Here is a 20274-nt window from a genome sequence, read left to right on the forward strand (position 1 = left end):
TGGCGCCCCTCCTTCTAGTTATTTTGGGTGAGGGGTATGGGACTTTGTGGCGGGGGAGGGCGGTTGCAGATACACTGCAGGGGGGCTCTGTCCTCCTGCCTGCGGTCCTGCAGAACATGCACAAGGCGCCGGAGCGTGTCCATTTGCTCCCTCATTAGTCCAAGCAGCGTTTGAGTCGCCTGCTTCTCTTCCTCACGCCACCTCTCCTCCCGTTCGCTGTGTGAGCGCTGGTACAGAGAGAGGGTCTCCCTCCACTGGCTCTGCTGGTCCGCCTCGTCTCGGGAGCACCCCATAAGTTCAGCGAACATCTCGTCCCGTGTCTTTTTCTTTCGCTGCCTAATCTTTGCCAGCCTCTGTGAGGGGGATGCTGTGGCAGGTCTGGAGACAGTCGAAGCTGTGTGATGGGAAAAAGGGAGTGAATTCCTTGCAAAGATACATTTTTGCGAACAATGAACACAGTCTAGTCTGTCTCTGTGAATTCTGGGTTGAGATCCCAGTGCCCGATGGGGCAAAAACCATTTTCGCGGGTGGTTCTGGGTAAATGTCATCAGTCATCCCTTCCTCCGGGAAAGCAACGGCAGACAATCATTTCGAGCCCGTTTTCCCTGGATTGCCCTGGCAGACGCCACAGCATGGCAACCATGGAGCCTGTTTTGCCTTTTGTGCCTGTCACCGTATGTGTATTAGATGCCGCTCACAGAGGCGATTCAGCAGCGCTACACAGCAGCATGCTTTTGCTTTTGCATGACAGCAGAGATGGTTACCAGCCATACTGTACCATCTACCATACTATAAATTGGTAATAAGATGATCATGGTTACCAGTCCTTTTGCACTGCACTATTTGCTGCTGTCATAAGTGCCCCTGGCTGAGATCAGCCAGGGGCGCAAAAGCCAAAATTGGGAATGACTCCCTGAGTCAATCCCTCCTTTTTGGTATCTAAAAATAGAATCAGTCCTGCCTAGAATATGGGCAAGTGTACTAGAGAACCACTGTACCATAGAACCAGAGAGCACAGCTGCTCTGTGTCAGATCCTGCAGAAATTATGAGCTGTATGCTATTCACAGGGGGTGCTCCTGCAACAACCCCACCTGTTCATTCCGTTCTTCCCCCAGCCTTCATGGGCTACCATAGCATTATCCCCCCACTTGTGTGATGAAGTAATAAAGAATGCAGGAATAAGACACAGTGACTTGTTAGTGAGAAATGAGTGGAAGGCAGCCTCCAGCTGCTATGATAGTCCAGACAGGACATTAAGGAGTGTGGAGGAGAGGAGCCCAGCATCCCTCTGCTAGTCCAGGGGCAATTGAATCTTTTCTTTACACATGAAGGGTGGGGGCTGATGGAGCTGAGCCCCCTGTTGCTATGATGAGGACGGTTACCAGCCATACTGCACCATCTACCAGGAAAAATTAGGAGCAGGCGCCCTTGATCGACCTCACTGATGCTAGTCGGCATGGTTACCAGTCCTTTTGCACTGCCCCATGTGCCAATAGGCTGATGATGATGATGGATATCAGTCATATTGTACCGTCAGCCACCCATGGCGGGGTGGGGGAGCAAGGATATTGGTGTTCAGTGCTGCAGCATCGCATCTATCTGCAGCATTCAGTAAAGATAGGGTGACATGTAAAAGAGTCAACAGAGGATTGTTTTCCCTTTCACTTCTGGGGGTGGGTGGGGGGGTGCGTAAATTGCCGAGCTATACCCTGACCCACCGCGGACACTGTGTTTGACCCTAGAAGCATTTGGAGCTCAGCCAAGAATGCAAATGCTTTTCGGAGACAGCAGGAACTTTGGGATACCTTGCGTCCTCAGTCCCCCCTCCCTCCATGAGCGTCCATTTGATTCTTTGGCTTTCCGTTACGCTTGTCACGCAGCAGCGTGCTGAGTCTCTGCTACACCGTCTGTCCGGAGATTTTTTAAAAATACTTTGGACCAGGCGTAACATTACAGTAATTCCCCTAATTAGATGCAGGAGTCTCCGAGCGAGAGCACCCTGAGGACGGTCACTGAAGGAGATAGAGAGCGCATGCTGCGTGAAAGCCAGCACAAACCAGGGGCCTATGCAGCCGTGCTCAGGGAGGCAATGCTCCCTGAGTACCTCATGAAAGCCTCGCGCGGAAAAGTGTTCTACCACGGAGCACCCAATAAGGCAGCTCTCCCCAGGAACCTCCTGCGGAGGCTTTTCGATTACCTCCAGGAGAGCTTCGTGGAGATCTCCCAGGAGGATTTCTGTTCTATCCCCATATATATAGAGAGAGAGACCTCCTTTTCATATACTTCAGATTCCTGTTATATTAAGAATAAAAATTTACATGTTTCAAGCACTTACCGACTGCTCCTTCCCCTGATTCAGGGTCCGGGTTAACGGCCGGGGAGGGTTGGTAGGGGATCTTCCTGATGGTGATGAAGAAATCCTGGCTGTCGGGGAAACCAGCGTTGTAAGCGCTGTCGCCTGCCTCGTCCTCCACTAACCCTTCCTCATCTTCCCCGTCCGTGAACATCGCCGAGGAACTGTCCGTTGACACTGTCACATCGTCAGAGTCCATGGTCACTGGTGGGGCAGTGGTGGCAGGCTCCGTAGCGTCCGTTTGCCGCTTTGATTTTTTGGTAGCCTTGTCTGGGGTCCTTGATTTTCACGCGGCGCTACGTTGCATCCCGGCTGTATCCTCTGTCTCTCATGGCTTTGGAGACCTTCTCGTAGGTCTTTGCATTCCGTTTTTTGGAGCGCAGCTCCGAAAGCACAGACTCCTCGCCCCACACACCGATCAGATCCAAGACTTCCCAGTCAGTCTATGCTGGGTCCCTCTTTCTATTCAGAGATTACATGAACTCCTCTGCTGGAGAGCTCTGCATTGCTGCCGGTGCTGCTGAGCTCGCCCCGATGTCCAACCACGAAATGAGATTCAAACTGTCCAGACAGGACAAGGAATTCAAATTTTCCCGGGCCTTTTCCTGTGTGGCTGGTCAGAACATCGAAGCTCGGACTGCTGTCCATTGCGTCAACAGAGTGGTGCAGTGTGGGATAGCTCCTGGAGCTACTAAGTTCGATTTGCATCCACACCTAGCCTAATTCGACATAGCCATGTCGAATTTAGCGCTACTCCCCTCGTCGGGGAGGAGTACAGAATTCGAACTAAAGAGCCCTCTATGTCGAATTAAATGGCTTCCTGGTGTGGACGGGTGCGCGGTTAATTCGAATTAACGCTGCTAAATTCGAATTAAAGTCCTAGTGTAGACCAGGCCTAAGGAATGCAGCGCTGGTGATCCAGCGCTGCTCATCAGGTGTGGACACACACCAGCGCTTTAACTGGCCTCCAGGGAATAAGGAGATATCCCAGAATTCCTGTTCAGCCACTCTGCTCATCAGTTTGCACTCTACTGCTCTGGCCTCAGGTGACCCGCCCTATAAATGCCCCGGGAATTTTAAAAATCCCCTTCCTGTTTGCTGCAGCCAGGTGTGGAGTGCAATCAGTTAATCTTTACAGGTGACCATGCCTCCATGCGGCAAACGAGCCCCAGCATGGAGCAATGGCGAGTTGATGGACCTCATTAGTGTTTGTGGGGAGGAAGCTGTGCAGTCCCAGCTGCGCTCCAGCCGTAGGAATTATGATATCTTTGAGCAGGTATCAAGGTCCATGCTGGATAGGGGCCATGATCGGGACGCGCTGCAATGCAGGGTTAAAGTAAAGGAGCTGCGGAGTGCCTATTACAAAGCCCGCGAGGGAAACCACCGCTCCGGCGCTGCCCCCACGACCTGCCGTTTTTACAGGGAGATGGACGCGATACTTGGGGGTGACCCCACTGCCAATCCGAGGACCACGATGGACACTTCTGAGCAGGGTGGGGGACAGGAGGAGGAGGAGGAGGAGGCGGCGGGGGGGGGGAGGAAACCGCGAGTGAAGCTACTGGGATGGGGGAAGACACCCCAGAGTCCCAGGAGGCATGCAGCCAGGAGCTCTTCTCAAGCCAGGAGGAAGGTAGCCAATCGCAGCAGCCAGCAGTTGCTGAAGGACAAGCAGAGGAGCGGGTTACCGGTAAGCGGCTTTTATTTTCAGGGTGGAAATGTTTCGGGAGAGGAGGGGGGGTTAGGGCTGCATGCATGCATGCCTAGATGTGGAATAGCCCATTGATGTGGTCTATCACGTCGCGGTTATCGGCTGCAGTAATCTCCTCAAAAGTTTCAGCCAGAGCGTGGGCAATGTGCCTGCACAGGTTTATAGGGAGAGCCACTGTGGTCCTTGTCCCAGTCAGGCTAACGCGTCCTGAGGGGTGGGGGGACCGCGAGGGGTGGGGGGACCATTGCTGCACACAGGCAAGCTGCATAGGGGCCAGGGCGGAATCCGCATTGCTGTAGAAGACCTTCCCGCTCTTCCCTGGTGACCCGCAGCAGCGAGATATCTTCCAGGAGTAACTCCTGTGGAAAATGTTGGGAGACTGTTTAGTGCAGATCCCCCCTGCAGCTGTTTGCTGTCCCCAACGCACAGAAACCCCTGCACAGCCCTGAAGCACCCAGTACCCCTTACTCACCATTTCGTGGCTCCTGTTGTGTTATGTGTGCTCTTATTTGGTATGGGAAAAGTATGCTAAAGTGAAGACTGTAAACTCCTTCAGTGTGTGGGAATTACTGTTTGGATGAGATAATGAACAATGCTACCCTGTTAACTGTTGCCATTTTTGCCTTCCAAAAGTGACCTTGACTGCTGGACTGCCAAGCTCCACCACAGCACAGAGACTACAGAATCTGAGGAAAAAGCCGCGAAAAACCAAGGAAGACATGCTGAAAACAGTTATTGATCACTCTGCTAGAGAGAGTAAACACCTGCAGGAGTGGAGAGAAAGGGAAAGCAGGATCCGCCAGAGACATTGGCGGAGAAACGCTGTGGCAAAGAGGAAAAGCACAAACCAGCTGCTAGGCATCCTGGCGCGCCAAGCCGACTCTCTCCATGCACTCGTAGCCATGCAGGCAGAGCAGTCCCGTGCTGCCCCACAGCCCCCCCCCCCCGTCCCAAATTTTATTCTCTTCTGCCCCAATGTCAGCTCCAAACCCCCTTCCCCAGCATCCAGGTTCTTACCACCACCAGCTGCCTCCAACACCTGTACGTTCACCAACCAGCCCTGAGAACTACGACCCTTACCCTCTGCACTCAATCCCCATCACCATGCAGTATATGGACCCTGAAGTGCAGCAGCCATTGCACAGCACTGCAGACAGGACATATGCAAACTTGTGACTGTACAGTTCACCAACCCACCCCCCTGCCCTAGGTTCCTGAAATGTTGTGTGTCTGTCAATGAAGTTTTTTTCTTTTCAATAAAATAAATCTTGGCTTTGAAAACAGTCTTTATCATTGCAGATAGTGAAAGATACCTTATCCTAGTAAAGAAACAGTCACTGCAAATCATGTTAGGGATAACAGAATCCTAACAGTGTAACCACTGCACTTCACTCCCGTGCAAGGCACCAAACATTACTGTTGGCTTTCAGCCTCAAATTCTTCCCTCAAGGCATCCCTAATCCTTGTAGCCCTGTGCTGGGCCTCTCTAGTAGCCCTGCACTCTGGCTGTGCAAATTCAGCCTCCAGGACTTGAACCTCGGTGGTCCATGCCTGACTGAATGTTTCACCCTTCCCTTCACAAATATTATGGAGGGTACAGCATGCGGATATAACCGCGGGGATGCTGCTTTCCCCCAAGTCTAGCTTCTCATACAGGGACCTCCAGCGGGCTTTTAAACGCCCAAAAGCACACTCCACAGTCATTCGGCACCGGCTCAGCCTGTAGTTGAACCGGTCCTTGCTCCTGTCAAGCTTCCCTGTATAGGGTTTCATGAGCCAAGACAGTAACGGGTAAGCGGGGTCTCCAAGGATCACAATGGGCATTTCGACGTCCCCTACTGTGATCTTTCTGTCTGGGAAATAAGTCCCTGCCTGCATCTTCCTGAACAGGCCACTGTTCCGAAAGATGCGTGCATCATGCACCTTTCCAGGCCAGCCTGTGTAAATGTCAATGAAACGCCCACGGTGATCCACAAGCGCCTGGAGAACCATAGAGAAATACTCCTTCCGATTAACGTACTCGGATGCTAGGTGGGGGGTGCCAGAATAGGAATATGCGTCCCATCTATCGCCCCTCCACAGTTAGGGAAACCCATTTGTGCAAAGCCATCCACAATGTCCTGCACGTTCCCCAGAGTCACGGTCCTTCTTAGCAGGATGCGATTAATTGCCCTGCAAACTTGCATCAACACGATTCCAACGGTCGACTTTCCCACTCCAAACTGGTTCCCGACCGACCGGTAGCTGTCTGGAATTGCCAGCTTCCAGATTGCAATAGCCACCCGCTTTTCCACCGTCAGGGCAGCTCTCAATCTTGTGTCCTTGCGCCGCAGGGTGGGGGCGAGCTCAGCATACAGTCCCATGAAAGTGGCTTTTCTCATACGAAAGTTCTGCAACCACTGCTCGTCATCCCAGACTTCCATGACGATGTGATCCCACCACTCAGTGCTTGTTTCCCGAGCCCAAAAGCGGCGTTCAACGGTGCTGAGCATTTCTGTGAATGCCACAAGCACTGTAGTGTCACACGCGGCAGGCGACTCGATATCATCGTCGGACTCCTCACTGTCACTTTGGAGCTGAAGGAAGAGCTCAACTGCCAAACGTGTTGTGCTGACGACACTCATCAGCACAGTCCTCAGCAGCTCGGGCTCCATTTCCCACAGAAATCGCGATTCACAGACAGAGAGTAAAAAACAGAAAGAGACTCACAATGGCGCCAAACGTGGCCGGAAAAACTGTGAATGCTGGGATGCGAAGCGATGCACCACGGGGCGTGGGGACAGGAAGCGGAATGACCCACACCCTTCCGTCCCCTTCCCACAACCCACAGCGCCAAAATGGGACGAGGTGCTCTGTGGGATAGCTGCCCACAATGCACCTCTCAATACAGCGCTGCAAATGCTGCAAGTGTGGCCACACTGCAGCGCTGGTAGCTGTGAGTGTGGCCACACACCAGCGCTGTCCCTACACAGCTGCATGACCAGCGCTGTAACTCCCAGCGCTGCAACTTGCAAGTGTAGCCAAGCCCTAAGGCAGTCTTACAGGAGAGAGAACAGGACTAGCTGAGCCTTGAATGAAGGAGCCCCCTAGAGAGAAGAGGGGAGACCACTTTTCCTCCTACTTCTTTCAGTCCTTGGTAGGGCTCTGGAAGTTAAAATTGTGATATTGTACCCTACTGGTGTTTGTTTGTGAACAGGTTTAGAATAAAATACAGCCAACGCATAAGACAAAAGTGGGTCTGAGCAGGTTCTGGGGCATCAGAAAACAGGGAAAGTGTTACCCTGTCACAGAGACCTATACTTGCCTTTGTCATCCTCTTGCTCCTAATGTATTTAACAAACATTGTCTTATTGGTTTTTTTTATGTCCCTTGCTAGGTGTAATTCATTTTGTGCCTTAGACTTTCTGATTTTGTTCCTACATACTTGTGCTATTCTTTGTAGTCCTTTTAAGCAATTTGTTCATGTTTCCAATTTTTGTAGGATTCCTTTTTGATTTTCAGGTAACTAAAGAAGCTCCTGGTGGAGCAATATTGGTTTCGTACTGTTCTTCCTATCTTTTGCATCAGGTTAATCTGTAGTTGTGTGTTTAATATTGTCTTCTTGAGAAACTGCCAGCTGTCCAGAACTCCTTTTTCCCTTTGATATTATTCACATAGGAGCTTATCTGTCAGCTCCGAGTTTGAAATCTGCTTTTTTAAAAAATCCATTGTCCTCCTGCTGCTGCTTTCACTCCTTCCTTTACTTAGGGTATGGCTACACTTACAAATCTGCAGCGCTGGTAGTTGCAACGCTGGTCGTCCAGCTGTGCAGGGCCAGTGCTGGTGTGTGGCCACACTCACAGCTACCAGCGCTGGTGTGTGGCCACATTTGCAGTATTTGCAGCGCTGTTGGGAGTGATGCATTATGGGCAACTATCCCAGCATTCAAGTGGCAGCAACGGTGCTTTTCAAAAGAGGGGGGTGGGGTGGGGCGTAGTGTGACAGGGAGCGGGGGGAGAGAGAGAGAGTGGATTTTTGAAGCCAACACTGTGTGTTAGCTTCCTGACTTGAAAAATCAGAACATGTTCCCGATCCCTTACCCTTAACTCTTAACTGCAAACAGCCTGCAGCCAACACGACTCCCTTTCTCCCCTCTGCCCCCGCTGTTTCTGCCAAGCAAACACTCACTCCCTGCCTGCCTCATTATCTCATTTGATTGTTCACAGATTGATCACAGCAAACAGGAGCTGTGTTTGTAGATAAACAGCTCCGGGATCAACGGAGCTACGGAGCTCGGAGTTCACAACAAAACAAAGAGAGGCTGCATAACAAAACAAAGGGAGTAATTTATAAAAGCATTCTGGGATACATCCTTATACCCTGGAGGCCAATCACAGCGCTGGTGTGTGGCCACACTTGATGACCAGCGCTGCAGCACCAGCGCTGGAATCCTTATTCCCCATGCTGAGTGAGGTGTACGGCCAGCGCTGCAGCCAGGGAGTTGCAGCGCTGGAAGTGCCCTGCAGGTGTGGACACTTACTAATTGCAGCACTGGTGGAGGCTTTCCAGCGCTGCAACTTGCCAGTGTAGCCATACCCTTAGAATCATGAAATCTGTAACTTCATGATTCCTTTCACCCATATTGTCTTCCACCTTCAGATTTGCTACTAATTCCTGGATTTACTTTAGTAATAATGTGACCCTTAGTGCTGATAACTTCTTTAAAGTATCAGATTGAGGAAGTTGACATATGTCTGATTAAGTGCATAGCAAATCATGGAAGGGGGTTTTTCTCACTAAGCAGCAAGAGATTTGCAACTTCTGATGACAGTTTTCAAAAATGATGGTCTTTCATTTCCCCAACTACTGGTGTGTCTCAACTTCCCCTTAGGGGTCTCTCGCTATGTTCCCCAGATAGTCAGAGAATCTTTGTCTAGAGCAAACTTAGTTATGCTCTTATTACATTTCACAAAATAAGTTTCTGCTCCCACTGCCCCTTCTGTACTTCATACAGTCTCCTAGAAGATATTCATACAAGAAAGAGACTTTCTAAAACCACTGTGTTCACTGATCAAGACAATACAAAGGCCAATGTCCTATATAAGGCAAGCCCTACTTTCTAAAGAAAAGTAGAAGAAACTGCAAGAGAACTGGGTGTCAGAACTCCTGGATTCTATCAACAGCTCTAGCCCTGATTCACTTTGTGGTTAGGAAAGTCACTTAGGCTCAGATGTTTCAGAAAAGTGTGTGTGTGTGTGCCTACCTCTAATTCACATGCATACTTGCTATGATTATATGTGCAATTGGGGTAAGTGCATGTAGAACTGAGGCATGCAGGTATACAAATGATCTTGAAAATCTAGGCCTCAACCTCTTTGTCTCAGTTTACGCATGTGAAAAATGGCTGTGAAAACATTTAATAATGGAATTGTGAAGTTTCATTATTTTAAAATGCCTTGCAAGTCTAGGCTTAAAGGAAAATCATTATTTTTACTTCTGTTTACCATCTTGTTTAGCAAATATCTTAATCTATTCTTGGTGCATGGAGGTTCAGATTCAACATGATGCTTAATGACTCATGAGAGCTATTCAGCATCTTTAATCTGCACCTCTCAAGAAGCATCAGCCCATTGCAGGAATTAGCCTGGCATGTTTTTGGAGTTGTGGGTGTGTGTTGTTGTTGGGGGAGGTGTGTGTGTGTGTGTGTGAACATATTTGTGTACCTGCAGAAGAAAACAAATCACACACAAAATGCTAATTTTGTGAACAGCACAATGAGGCCCAAGGCAGAAGAGATATGGGTAACCAGCAACATCTGATATAAAACTAAACACAAATTAGGCCTTTGCACAGCAAATAAAAACTAAGTTAATAAAAGGAACCAGAACACATCAAGCCCCATCCCCTCCTTGGTTTTTTTTGTTTGTTTGTTTGTTTGTTTTAAACAGGTCTGACTTTGAAGTGAATTAATGTTTCCAAACTGAAGCAGGTACATTTGCATCAAGCAGAAACATGAGAATAAAGTCAGCAGTGAAGCAATATTAAAACTGAAGATACAGACTGGAAATTGGGCTCAATGTAAAATCTCTTTTTTTAAGTTACTGTAACTATAAGCATGAAGTGAGTGCCAGAGGAAATGAGAATTTAAGAAAATGCAGACATTTTGGCAGGGCTGCAAAATGGAAGGCTTTAAGGGAAGAAAACAAAGAACTGAAGGAAATGTTAGTTGGAGAAAAGATAGAATTGTAGAAGCATAAAGCTTTGGTGAAAGAAATAAGCCTGTACCCAATGCTTTACAATCAAAGGCACATACTGCATGAAAGTAGGCAACCCTGTCACAGCTGATTGTGGGAGGAAAATTTAAGTGCAAAACTTTTTTTTTTAAACCAGTTGAAGACTAAGCCCTTGTGTATCATACAAACACACATGCACATAAAGAGAAGCATTTGGGGGAGTGGTAAAGGCTGGGGGAATCCAGTGATTTAAGGGTTAAGCTGTTGAAATAGTTACCAGACACCATTTCTGTAGAAATGATGAAGTTGAGATTTAGAAGATGTTGAAAGAATTGTGATTCTGAATGGCCAAATACACATTAGTGCCCCTACCTTGACACAAATAAACTACAGCTGCCTGGATAGCATAATTCCCCATGGTCTGAAACTGTATATGTTATTCAGAAGGATCTTCAAAAATAGAAGTAGTAGAATGAGAGAGTCACAGGGAAGCCAGGGATCTAGAGCTGACCTAGCAGGCTGCCACTCACTCCCTGTGCAAGAAAGCTGACATGGAGCCTACCTTTATCAAAGGTAGCGCCAATGAAACATGCATTTAGGGTCTGATCCTGCTCTTGTAGATGCTAGCAGCAAAACAGTAGGTGCTCATATGCTACTGTGATAGGCACAGTGTAAGAATCTTAGCAGAATACAACTCCCATTGACTTCCAGGAAAGGTGGGTTGGCCCTTGTTTAGGTACTAGTAGGATGCTCACCCTTGTGGGCATGGAAGGGAGAGTGGTGGGTATCTGGCCTTACATGAGGCCACTCTTCAGTCTTTAATATGAAATCTTTAATCATTCCAGTCTCTGTAGTTAATGAATTGCTGAGCTGTGCACTCAGTACTCCCCTGAGGCACCCATTTCTTTGCCGCTACATGGTTCAGAAATACTTGGAGTCCCCTGCTCAGTTCTTTATAACATTTATTTATTTATTCTGGTTTAGTCTTTAACCACCCAAGCATCAGCCCATCATTTACCAGCTGTCCACTTCCAAAGCTGCTCTCTCTGCACTCCCCAACACTGCACCCACAATGTATTCTCTCCTAATGGGTTGTAAGTGCAGCCCCTGTCTTTGGTCTTATACAAAACAAACATTGCGCACACTAACTACTGTTTTTGACCTTTGCTTCTGGAACAGACATCTCCTGGCTGACAAACCAGACAAAGAAGAAGAGGACATTTCACACCTATGCTAAATCACACTTATGAAAACTTGTGAGTCTCTTGTCTGAGTCCAGCCAATTATAAGAACTCCCACTTCAGCAAATAGTTCAACCAGATGGTATACAACCTACTACAGCATAGGACACCTTTTAAAGAACAGATTTTACATTAATGCTGTGCTTGTCAGTCTGGCACCTTTCACATCTCTGTAAGCCGAGTCCTCCCCACAGAACAGGACTGACAAAGGCAAGCTTCTCCACAGTGCTCTGCCAATATGCCTCAACCCTGCATTGGAGGGATCACCTCTAGTGAAGAGGGTGAAATTTAGTCTCCATGTCTATTCAGTTGTCTTATTTTCTGAGATTACTAACAAGAGTGCCAGTTAGTCAGTTGTGGTGGTGGTTGTAACATGGGAACAGTTGTTCACTAGGAAATGGACTGCAACCACCATTTTTTTCCACAGCAGATACTAAACAGCCTTCAGAGGGTATAGCAGTCTAGGCCAGATTTGAACTAGCAATCTAAAATGAAAGATTCTATATTCCAGTCCCAGTCGATGAAGCTCTTTGGGTTTGCTAGTGAACTTATTGTAATGCACTGGCTAAAAATGTATTGTACACTTGAGCTCCATGGTATAGAATCAGACCTGTTCAGCTGCCTGTCACAGACGCCATGCAAACAAAAGAGAATTTCCTTTGGTCCAAATGGTAGATGCCTGTGCTTTTGGTCCAGACTTCTTGCCCTACTATTGTGCAAAGTTTCAGGATGCCATGCATGTGACAATCAGGATGCAATAAGTGGCCACAATTTTGTAACATTAATGAGAGAAGCAATTGTTGAATATGACATGTACAACGATGTCCCCTATATGCAGCTTGTAAAACATTTTGGGATCCTTCTCAACCAGGACATACATCATCTGTGCAAGCCCACTAGGTGTTTGCTTCAACCCACCAGCATCCTCTAACTTGTGTGGACTGAGTTTCTGCCAAATGGGTCTCATGTAAGTCCCTATGTTGGTCAGACATTTAGTAATGCAAATAAACTGAACCTTGTAGCTCACCCTATGCAGAAGGATCCCAAAGCATTTTATAAACTGCTCTGGGTGGCTTGTAACATCCGGGCTAAAATTCCTCCAACCGAGGGGTGGAGGCGGCCCGGAGGCAGACCCCCTATTACATGGGTTCATAAAGTCAGTTCCGATGTTGGACTCTCAGGCCGTCGAGCCTGTGTGATTGTGCAGGAATGGACCAAATGGCGAACAATCGCTACGGCTGACTGTCTGGCTAAGCGCTGAAGAAGAAGATATAAGGATAATTACTCACTAGCTGTATGCAGCTACTTCTGGGGTGGTACCCAGCAGCCATTCTGCATAGAAATGTTCTAACCCCTTCAGAAACCTTGCCCACACGGACCTTCTGATTGTCTCCCTCTTTCTTCCACTGCCACAGATGGAGAACATAAGAACAGCCATAATGGGTCAGACCATAGTCCATCGAGCCGAGTATCCTGACTTCTGACAGTGGCCAATGCCAGGTGCTTCAGAGGGAATGAACAGAACAGGCAGTCATCAAATGATCCATCCCCTGTTATCCACTCCCAGCTTCTGGCAGTCAGAGCCTAGGGATACCCTGAGCATGGCATTGCATCCCCTGACCATCTTGGCTAATAGCTATTAATGGACCTACCCTCCATGAACTTATCTAATTCTTTTTTGAACCTTGTTATAGTTTGGCCTTCACAACATTCCCCGGCAATGAGTTACACAGGTTAACAGTATGTTGTGTTTAGCAATACTTCCTTCTGTTCCTTTTAAACTTGCTGCCTACTGATTTCATTGGGTGACCCCTGGTTCTTGGGTTATGTGAAGGGGTAAATAACATGTCCTTATTCACTTTCTCCACACCATTCATGATTTTCTAGACATATCCCCTTCAGTCATCTCTCTTCCAAGCTGAAAAATCCCAGTCTTTTTAAGAGCTATCTTCACTATGCAGGAGAGAGAGTGTCATTTTCAGTTCAATTGCATGTAGCCTTTAATATGATACACATAAAGACTTTTGTTGTACTCAGGGATGAATTGGCAGGCACGAACAATGCAGGCAAATGCTAGAGCAGCGTATAGTATTAGTTTTCAGAAACCTGTATCCTTTGTCCAATTACCACTCCCTTCCACATACATATTTATGGTTGTCGCTAATGGAAATGCATGTGCAACATGGTTTACTGCAATGTCTGAGCATAAAAATCTTCTATAAAATACATTTTTAAAAAGAACTTTCCCATTTTCATTCTTATCTTTTGTTCATTCCTGTACTATTTCCCCCTTTCCTTCTAAAATACATGTTGTTGGTGTGTCTTTTCCTTTTTCTTTTAGAGCCTGTTTTCACTCAGTCCAGTTTTTTTTCTGTTGAGGTTAGTAAAGTGTTCCCTCCTGACTTGCTATTTCTATAGCATCAAAGCCCATACCAAGCAGTTATTTATTTCTATTTTGGTTTATTTAAAAATAGATCTAGAGCCCTGGGTGCATGTTTAAAAATTAACTAATAAAATATACAAATTAGGACCAATGTCCAAAATAATGTCCTCCCCAATTCACCCCAAACTAGGCTTCCCACATTACTCAGTACAGCCAACCTGTCCCAGAAAAAGCATGGGACATAAAGTGAACTTGCAGCATGCATGAGCTAAAGGTCAACAAATTTGGGCTCAAGTGAACCAGTGGGAGAGGCATGTTATAGGGCTTGTCTATCCTGGCACTTTACAGTGCTGCAACTTTCTCACTCGGGGGGGGTGGGGTGAAAAAACACCCCCCTGCGCACAGCAAGTTTCAGCGCTGTAAAGTGCCTGTGTAGACAGTGCTCCCAGCGCTGGTAGCCGCGCTCCCACGGCTGGTAGCTACGCCCCTCATGGAGGTGGGCTTTTTTAGAGCGCTCTCTCCCAGCGCTATGCTGCAACTACACAAGCCATGTTAAAGTGCTGCTGTGACAGCGCATTAGCATTGCCAGTGTAGACTAGCCCATAGACCAGGGGTCTCAAACTCAAATGACCATGGGGGCCACATGAGGACTAGTACATTGGCCCGAGGGCCTCATTACTGACACCTCTCCCCCGCCACCCTTGGCCCTGCTTCCACTCCACCCCTTCCATGAGGCCCCACCCCCTGCTCTGCCTCTTCCCACCCCTTCCCTGTCCCCATTTCAACCTTTTCCCCAAAATCCCCACCCCAACTCCGCCCCCTCCCTGCCCCCAGGGGGTGCAGGAGGGGTGTGGGGTGTGGCAGGGGCTCAGGGCAGAGAGTTGGGGTATGGATTGCAGGAGGGATGAGGGGTGCAGCAGGGGGTCAGGGCAGGGGATTGGGGTGCAGGAGGGGTGTGGTGGGGCTCAGGGCAGGGGATTGGGGTACAGGAGGGGTGTGGTGGGGCTCAGGGCAGGGGATTGGGGTGCAGGAGGGGTGTGGTGGGGCTCAGGGCAGGGGATTGGGGTACAGGAGGGGTGTGGTGGGGCTCAGGGCAGGGGATTGGGGTGCAGGAGGGGTGCGGGGTGTGGCAGTGGGTTTAGGGCAAGGAGTCGGGTGCAGGGAAGGGGGTTGGGGTGCGGCAGGGGGCTCAGGGCAGGGAACTGGGGTGCAGCAGGAGGATCAGAGGAGAGGGTCAGGGTGCAGGGTACAGCAGGGCACCAGGGTGCGGAAGGGGGCTCAGGACAGTGGGTTGGGGTGCAGGAGGGGTATGGCAGGGGGTCAGGGTGCAGGGTGCGGCAAGGGGCTCAGAGCAGGGGGTTCAACAGCTGCTCGAGGGGTGGGCTCTGGCCCGGCATGCACTGGGGCAGGGCAGGCTCCCTGCCTGCCTGCCCCCTGCACCCGCGCTGCTCTGGGAAGCGGCTGGAACATGGGGGAGCAAGGGCACAGGGGCGTGTGTTGCTGTTGCTTCAGGCACCGCCCCCAGCATCTCCCATTGGCCAGGAATGGGGAACCGCAGCCAGTGGGAGCTGCTGGGAGCGGTGCCTGAAGCAACATCAACACACACCCCTGCGCCTCTCTTCCCCCATGTTCTTTCCGCTTCCCCGGGCAGCGCGGGGGCAGGGCGGGCAGGCAGGCAGGGAGCCTGCCCTGCCCCCGGTCCATGCCGGGCCAGAGCCACTCTAGGTAAACGCTGGGGGATGGCGGGGGGGCTGTGAGGCGCTTGCGGGCCGCAGAAAATAACTTCGCGGGCTGCATGCAGCCCATGGGCCGCATGTTTGAGACCCTGCCATAGACTCTATTTCACAGAAGTAACCCTGTCCCCAGCCCCCTCCCAGTTAAACTAAGAGGTGTGTTGGTACCAGCATCTCAGTTAATCTGAACCATTGCAGTATCACACATCGGAGAGGAACCTAGGATCTAATCATTCAGGGGCTTATAAAGTTAAGAATAAACACTTTAAATTACACCCAGAAATGAACAGGGAGCATGTACAGTTCACATAGCACAAGTATAATGTGCTCCACGCAGAAAATACCAGTAAACAAATGAATGGCATTAGCTACTCCACATATCTGGGCAGACTGCTTTGGCCTGTGGAAGAGCAACAACACAGGAAGCAGCCCTTAGGAGAGTCACAATGTATAAATAGCTCTGCTGACAGAATAACAAAGACTCGGCTGTGCTACTGTACAGCACAGCCAACCATGGTATCACCGTGTCACTGAAACAAAACCAATGTGTTACCTGACGTGAAACCGTACCAGGGGTGGGGGTGGGGGGTCAACTGGCAACCGCAGCTACAATTGCCAAACAACACTGCAAACAAACATTACCACGGCAATGCAATGTAATGTCTTTCTGGGGAATCTCATAAGGGTAGATGCTATTGCAGAGCAAGATAAGCCCATGTGCACTTCTTGGGATTGTTCCCAGTTGATGTAACCCTCTCTTTCTTTCTTTCAGCTTGGACAGCCAATTGTTCTCATAGTTCCTGAAAGACTAGGAGTCAGGACCCCACCAGCAGATTTCATATGCAGGCCATGGTATTGATTGTTCTTACCCAAAGTGTGTGTGTGCAGAGTGGGAAGTGGTTGCTGATAGCGCTGATGAGCATGATTGCTGTTTTCACAGTAGGAAGTGTCTGACCAGTTTTGTTTTAAAAAAACAAGACACGAATGAAGATATGGCCCAATTTGCCACTGCCCTGTACCTTGTGTGCTCCTTTACACCTGTGCAAAGTGAGAGTAAAATGCTCCTATTCTGAGCTGGCAGCACAGGCCTTGGGTCAATGGTGAATCTGGCCCTTAGGGCTCAACACCATTCCTGTTTTAAATTGATCAGAGTTTTATCACTGACCACAATGGAAGGAAGATCAGGCTTTTAGTTTAGTGTTAACAGCTATTTAAAAATCCTCATGCTTTCCAGTAACTGAAAGGCCCTTACAAAAACCCAAACAAACATTCACACATGCAACACTGGAAGTTGGCTTGAGTTACAAACACAGGAAATTAAATACAAAACTGTGTTACAATAGCATAGAGGATCTGACTTAAATCAACCCAAACAAGGGCATACACAGTTCAGGTTGCCACTCTGTCTCCCCGCTCCCCTCAAGGGCTTGTCTACGTACAAACATTGTAGCACTTTAGATAACCTGCATAGAGTGGCTACAGATATACCAGTAAAGGTGCTTTATATCCTATAGCTATTCCCATTTGGGCAGGGCACTATACTGCTGCCACTACAGCGGCACAACGACAGAGCGGCCACTGTGCTGCTGTAGGGAGCATCTACACTACGGCGCTACATCAGCAGAAGGCGGTTGTCCATCGATATAGTTAATCCACCTCTGACAAGCCGTAGCTACGTTGACAGAAAAATTCTTCCATTGATTTAGATGCATCTACACCAGACATTAGTTAGACCTAATTACAGCACTCAGGGCACATTTCTCACAGCCCTGAGTGATGTAGCTAGGTCAATATAATTTTTAATTGTAGAGTAGGCTTCAGTCACCTTTATACCAGCATAACTGCATCCTTGCTAGGGGTTGTCCTGGTATAACTAAATCAGTACAAAAAAACCCCACTCCACTAACCAAAATAGCCATCCCAGTACAACAGCTGTATGCGTAGACTGGGCCTTAGTGCCTTCCCCTGATGTGCCCTTAGACATTATAGCAAATATACTACTATCCTGTAACATGCCATACCCTTCTAAGACCCTCCCCCCAAAAATCCATAGACACAGTGGGGTAGAGTTGCCACATTTCTAATTGCTGGTAACGGGACCCTGAGGTCCTGCCCTGCCTCTTCTCCCAAGGCTCTGTCCATGCCCCACCTCTTCTCTGAGGCCCCACCCCTTCTCTGCCTCTTCCTCAGGTACCTGGCAACCATAAGTGGCACCTGAACATAGAAGCCAAAAAACCAGACTGTCTGGGTCAAATGCAGACAGGTGGCAACCCAACACTCGGGTCAATTAAAGGTAGAGTGTAGCCTCAGCTCTACATGTCCTGTCCTGTGGTTTTCTTTTAAGGCAGGAACTTAACCTAGCTTAGAGTTTGTATTTTATGTCCTTAGTTCTAGGTTACACACTTGCTTTTCTCCTTTTAGCTTCTATGGGACAAAACCAATCAACCAATCAATCATTTCATATGAGAACATTGTTATGAGATTGCCACAATTCGGCAACTAGCTACCAGAGTTATCTGAGGCCATACTACTAAAAAAAGACTCACAAGTTCTGAACATTTATCTGGAGCCCTGCATAAGGTCACATGTCTACTCCAGCAGAAGGGATTGCAAAGTTAAACAATGTTCCTTCGCTTGCTCTGTCTGAGTAAATACAGACCATATTGGAGTAAATAAACAGCCAGGCAGTGTCCCAGACAATGGGCCTTGGCGATGAATTAATAAACTCTGCCTCTTGCATTAGCAGAGTGTGACTGGAACTGGCAGCAGTCCCTGGCTGGACTCCAGAAACGATTATTACTAGACAGAGCCAAAGGAGACTTGGCACGAAGCAGGGCCCACAGCTGGAGATTAGGTAACAGAGTCAATGCTTTACAGAGCTGCCAGGGCGTTGGTCACCCTGCTTGAAAAGAGGGTCAAAATTTTGTTTTTGTGGCTCATATTCACATATACTGCCTACCTCCAAAACTCACACCGATTCAAGCTATAATTCTCAGTGGATTTTTCTTTGTAGAACTGGATCTGTCATGCCAAACCCATAAAGTACCAACTCTACTGCTTAAACAAAGCATTATGGCATCCCCTGACATAAATGTAAAGCATCCATTTTCTCCCTGCCATTCGACATGGGATCCCATTTATCCAAAGGTATCTGATGCCCTTTAATACAGGGCTCTGCCATATTGCAAAATGGATGGCTGTCTCCATGAACACTAAAACTATGTCTTAGTGGGGAAAAGAGGTGGCAAGACTCCTTTTTTTTTTTTTTGTAAAGAAAAGCTTCATCCAGGCTTGCCTCTTGCTTCCTGGGGCTGACAGGACTTGGAGCACTACAGAGGCATTCGGATCAACCTTTGGGGGAGGAAGCACCTTATATGAGTCTGCAGTGATCCTCACTTACTCATCTAGGAGTGGTGCTGTCAGACAATCTCTTGAGGAGAATCCCTGGCCCTCACAGCTGGAGGAAGATCATCCCAAGGCACAGCTTTTAGGAAGGGAGTGGTAACTTGTAAATATGGAGAGCAGATTGGCCCTCCCTCCCTGACAAAGAAAACTGTGTTTGTTGCTGAGGTCTTTGCAATAAGTTATAAACATTTTACCAACACCAAATATATCTTCCACTGAATCAATACTTTTACACATCTGAGTAAGGACAATGATAATGACCTCTTCTGTAAAGCACTTTGAGATCTAAAAATGAAAAGTTTGATGTAAGAGCTAGGTATTATTGTTATTTTATTAATGTTACATTTCACACACTGGAAAATGTAGGGAGAAAGTACGGGACTGAGTCCTGCTTCTTCATGAAATCACAGCGCAAATGTGATTGGGCAACTTCTGATGAGGGGACTTTGTGTGCAGCCACCTCTGTGCCAGGACTTAGAGAAATAATGGTTTTGTGTGTACGTAGGGGAGGGCAGTTAGTGGACTGCAGATCCCAAGCAGAAGGAGCTTCTAAGCACAGATGTATGTGCCAGTTCAGTTGGGAAAAGAATAAACCTAAGGGCACAAAAAACAGAAATACCTGGTTGATGCAGCAGTATTCCCTACTTTTCTTCCCATCTCCTAGGAGGACATTTGAACCAGTTTGGAGGAAATAGGAATAGGAAGACATGTTAAAGGAGCGTTTCTCTTCTTTTGACAATTTGTAGGGAGAATTAATCAGCAATTCTCACAAATGGTGCCCAGAACTTCTCTTCATCCATCCCATACTCCAAAATGATCTTCAGTATTTTGGCCATAACTAGAGAGAGGCTCAAACTAGATCCTGAAATTGAAATCCATCTTCTTCCATTCACATTTTGGTTGGGTATATATTTGGATTCTTGCATCAAAACCACTTTTGATTCCAGATTTGGATGGGTTTGGTTCCAGGTCAGATCCAAAACCAGAGGGGCCTATTTTCTGATATGCTTCTGGTGTGTCCCCAGATGGAGAAAATCTCACAAGAACAGCTGATCTTCATGAGATTGCCAACATTTTGGGTTGAAATCTCAAAAGAAGGGTTTGCAAGATTTTGATGTCATCAAATCCAAATGCTAGACCTGGCTCTAATCTAAACCATATGCACTGCAGAGCTGAATATCACAAGTGTGGCTCATATCTAATCAGACCACTACTCTCTTCTACTTTTTGCTCCTTCT

General features: G+C 48.0%; 1 protein-coding gene across 3 annotated transcripts in view; it reads left to right on the forward strand.

Moving 5' to 3' along the window:
• LOC123356896 (bcl-2-modifying factor-like) overlaps window positions 1-20274 on the forward strand; it is an 84456-nt gene that overhangs the window by 55731 nt on the left and 8451 nt on the right. For 2 of the 3 annotated variants that reach the window (XM_045000150.1, XM_045000152.1), the window contains exon 5: window positions 16404-16483. The exons of the other annotated variant lie outside the window; for it this stretch is intronic. In XM_045000150.1, the coding sequence (XP_044856085.1) occupies window positions 16404-16428 (25 nt within the window). In that variant the 3' untranslated portion in view covers window positions 16429-16483. The remainder of the gene's footprint in view (window positions 1-16403; window positions 16484-20274) is intronic. 3 annotated transcript variants of the gene reach the window in all.

The sequence above is a fragment of the Mauremys mutica genome, unplaced genomic scaffold, assembly GCF_020497125.1.
Source record: "Mauremys mutica isolate MM-2020 ecotype Southern unplaced genomic scaffold, ASM2049712v1 000009F_np12_subseq_1:161612_obj, whole genome shotgun sequence".
Classification (NCBI taxonomy): domain Eukaryota; kingdom Metazoa; phylum Chordata; order Testudines; family Geoemydidae; genus Mauremys; species Mauremys mutica.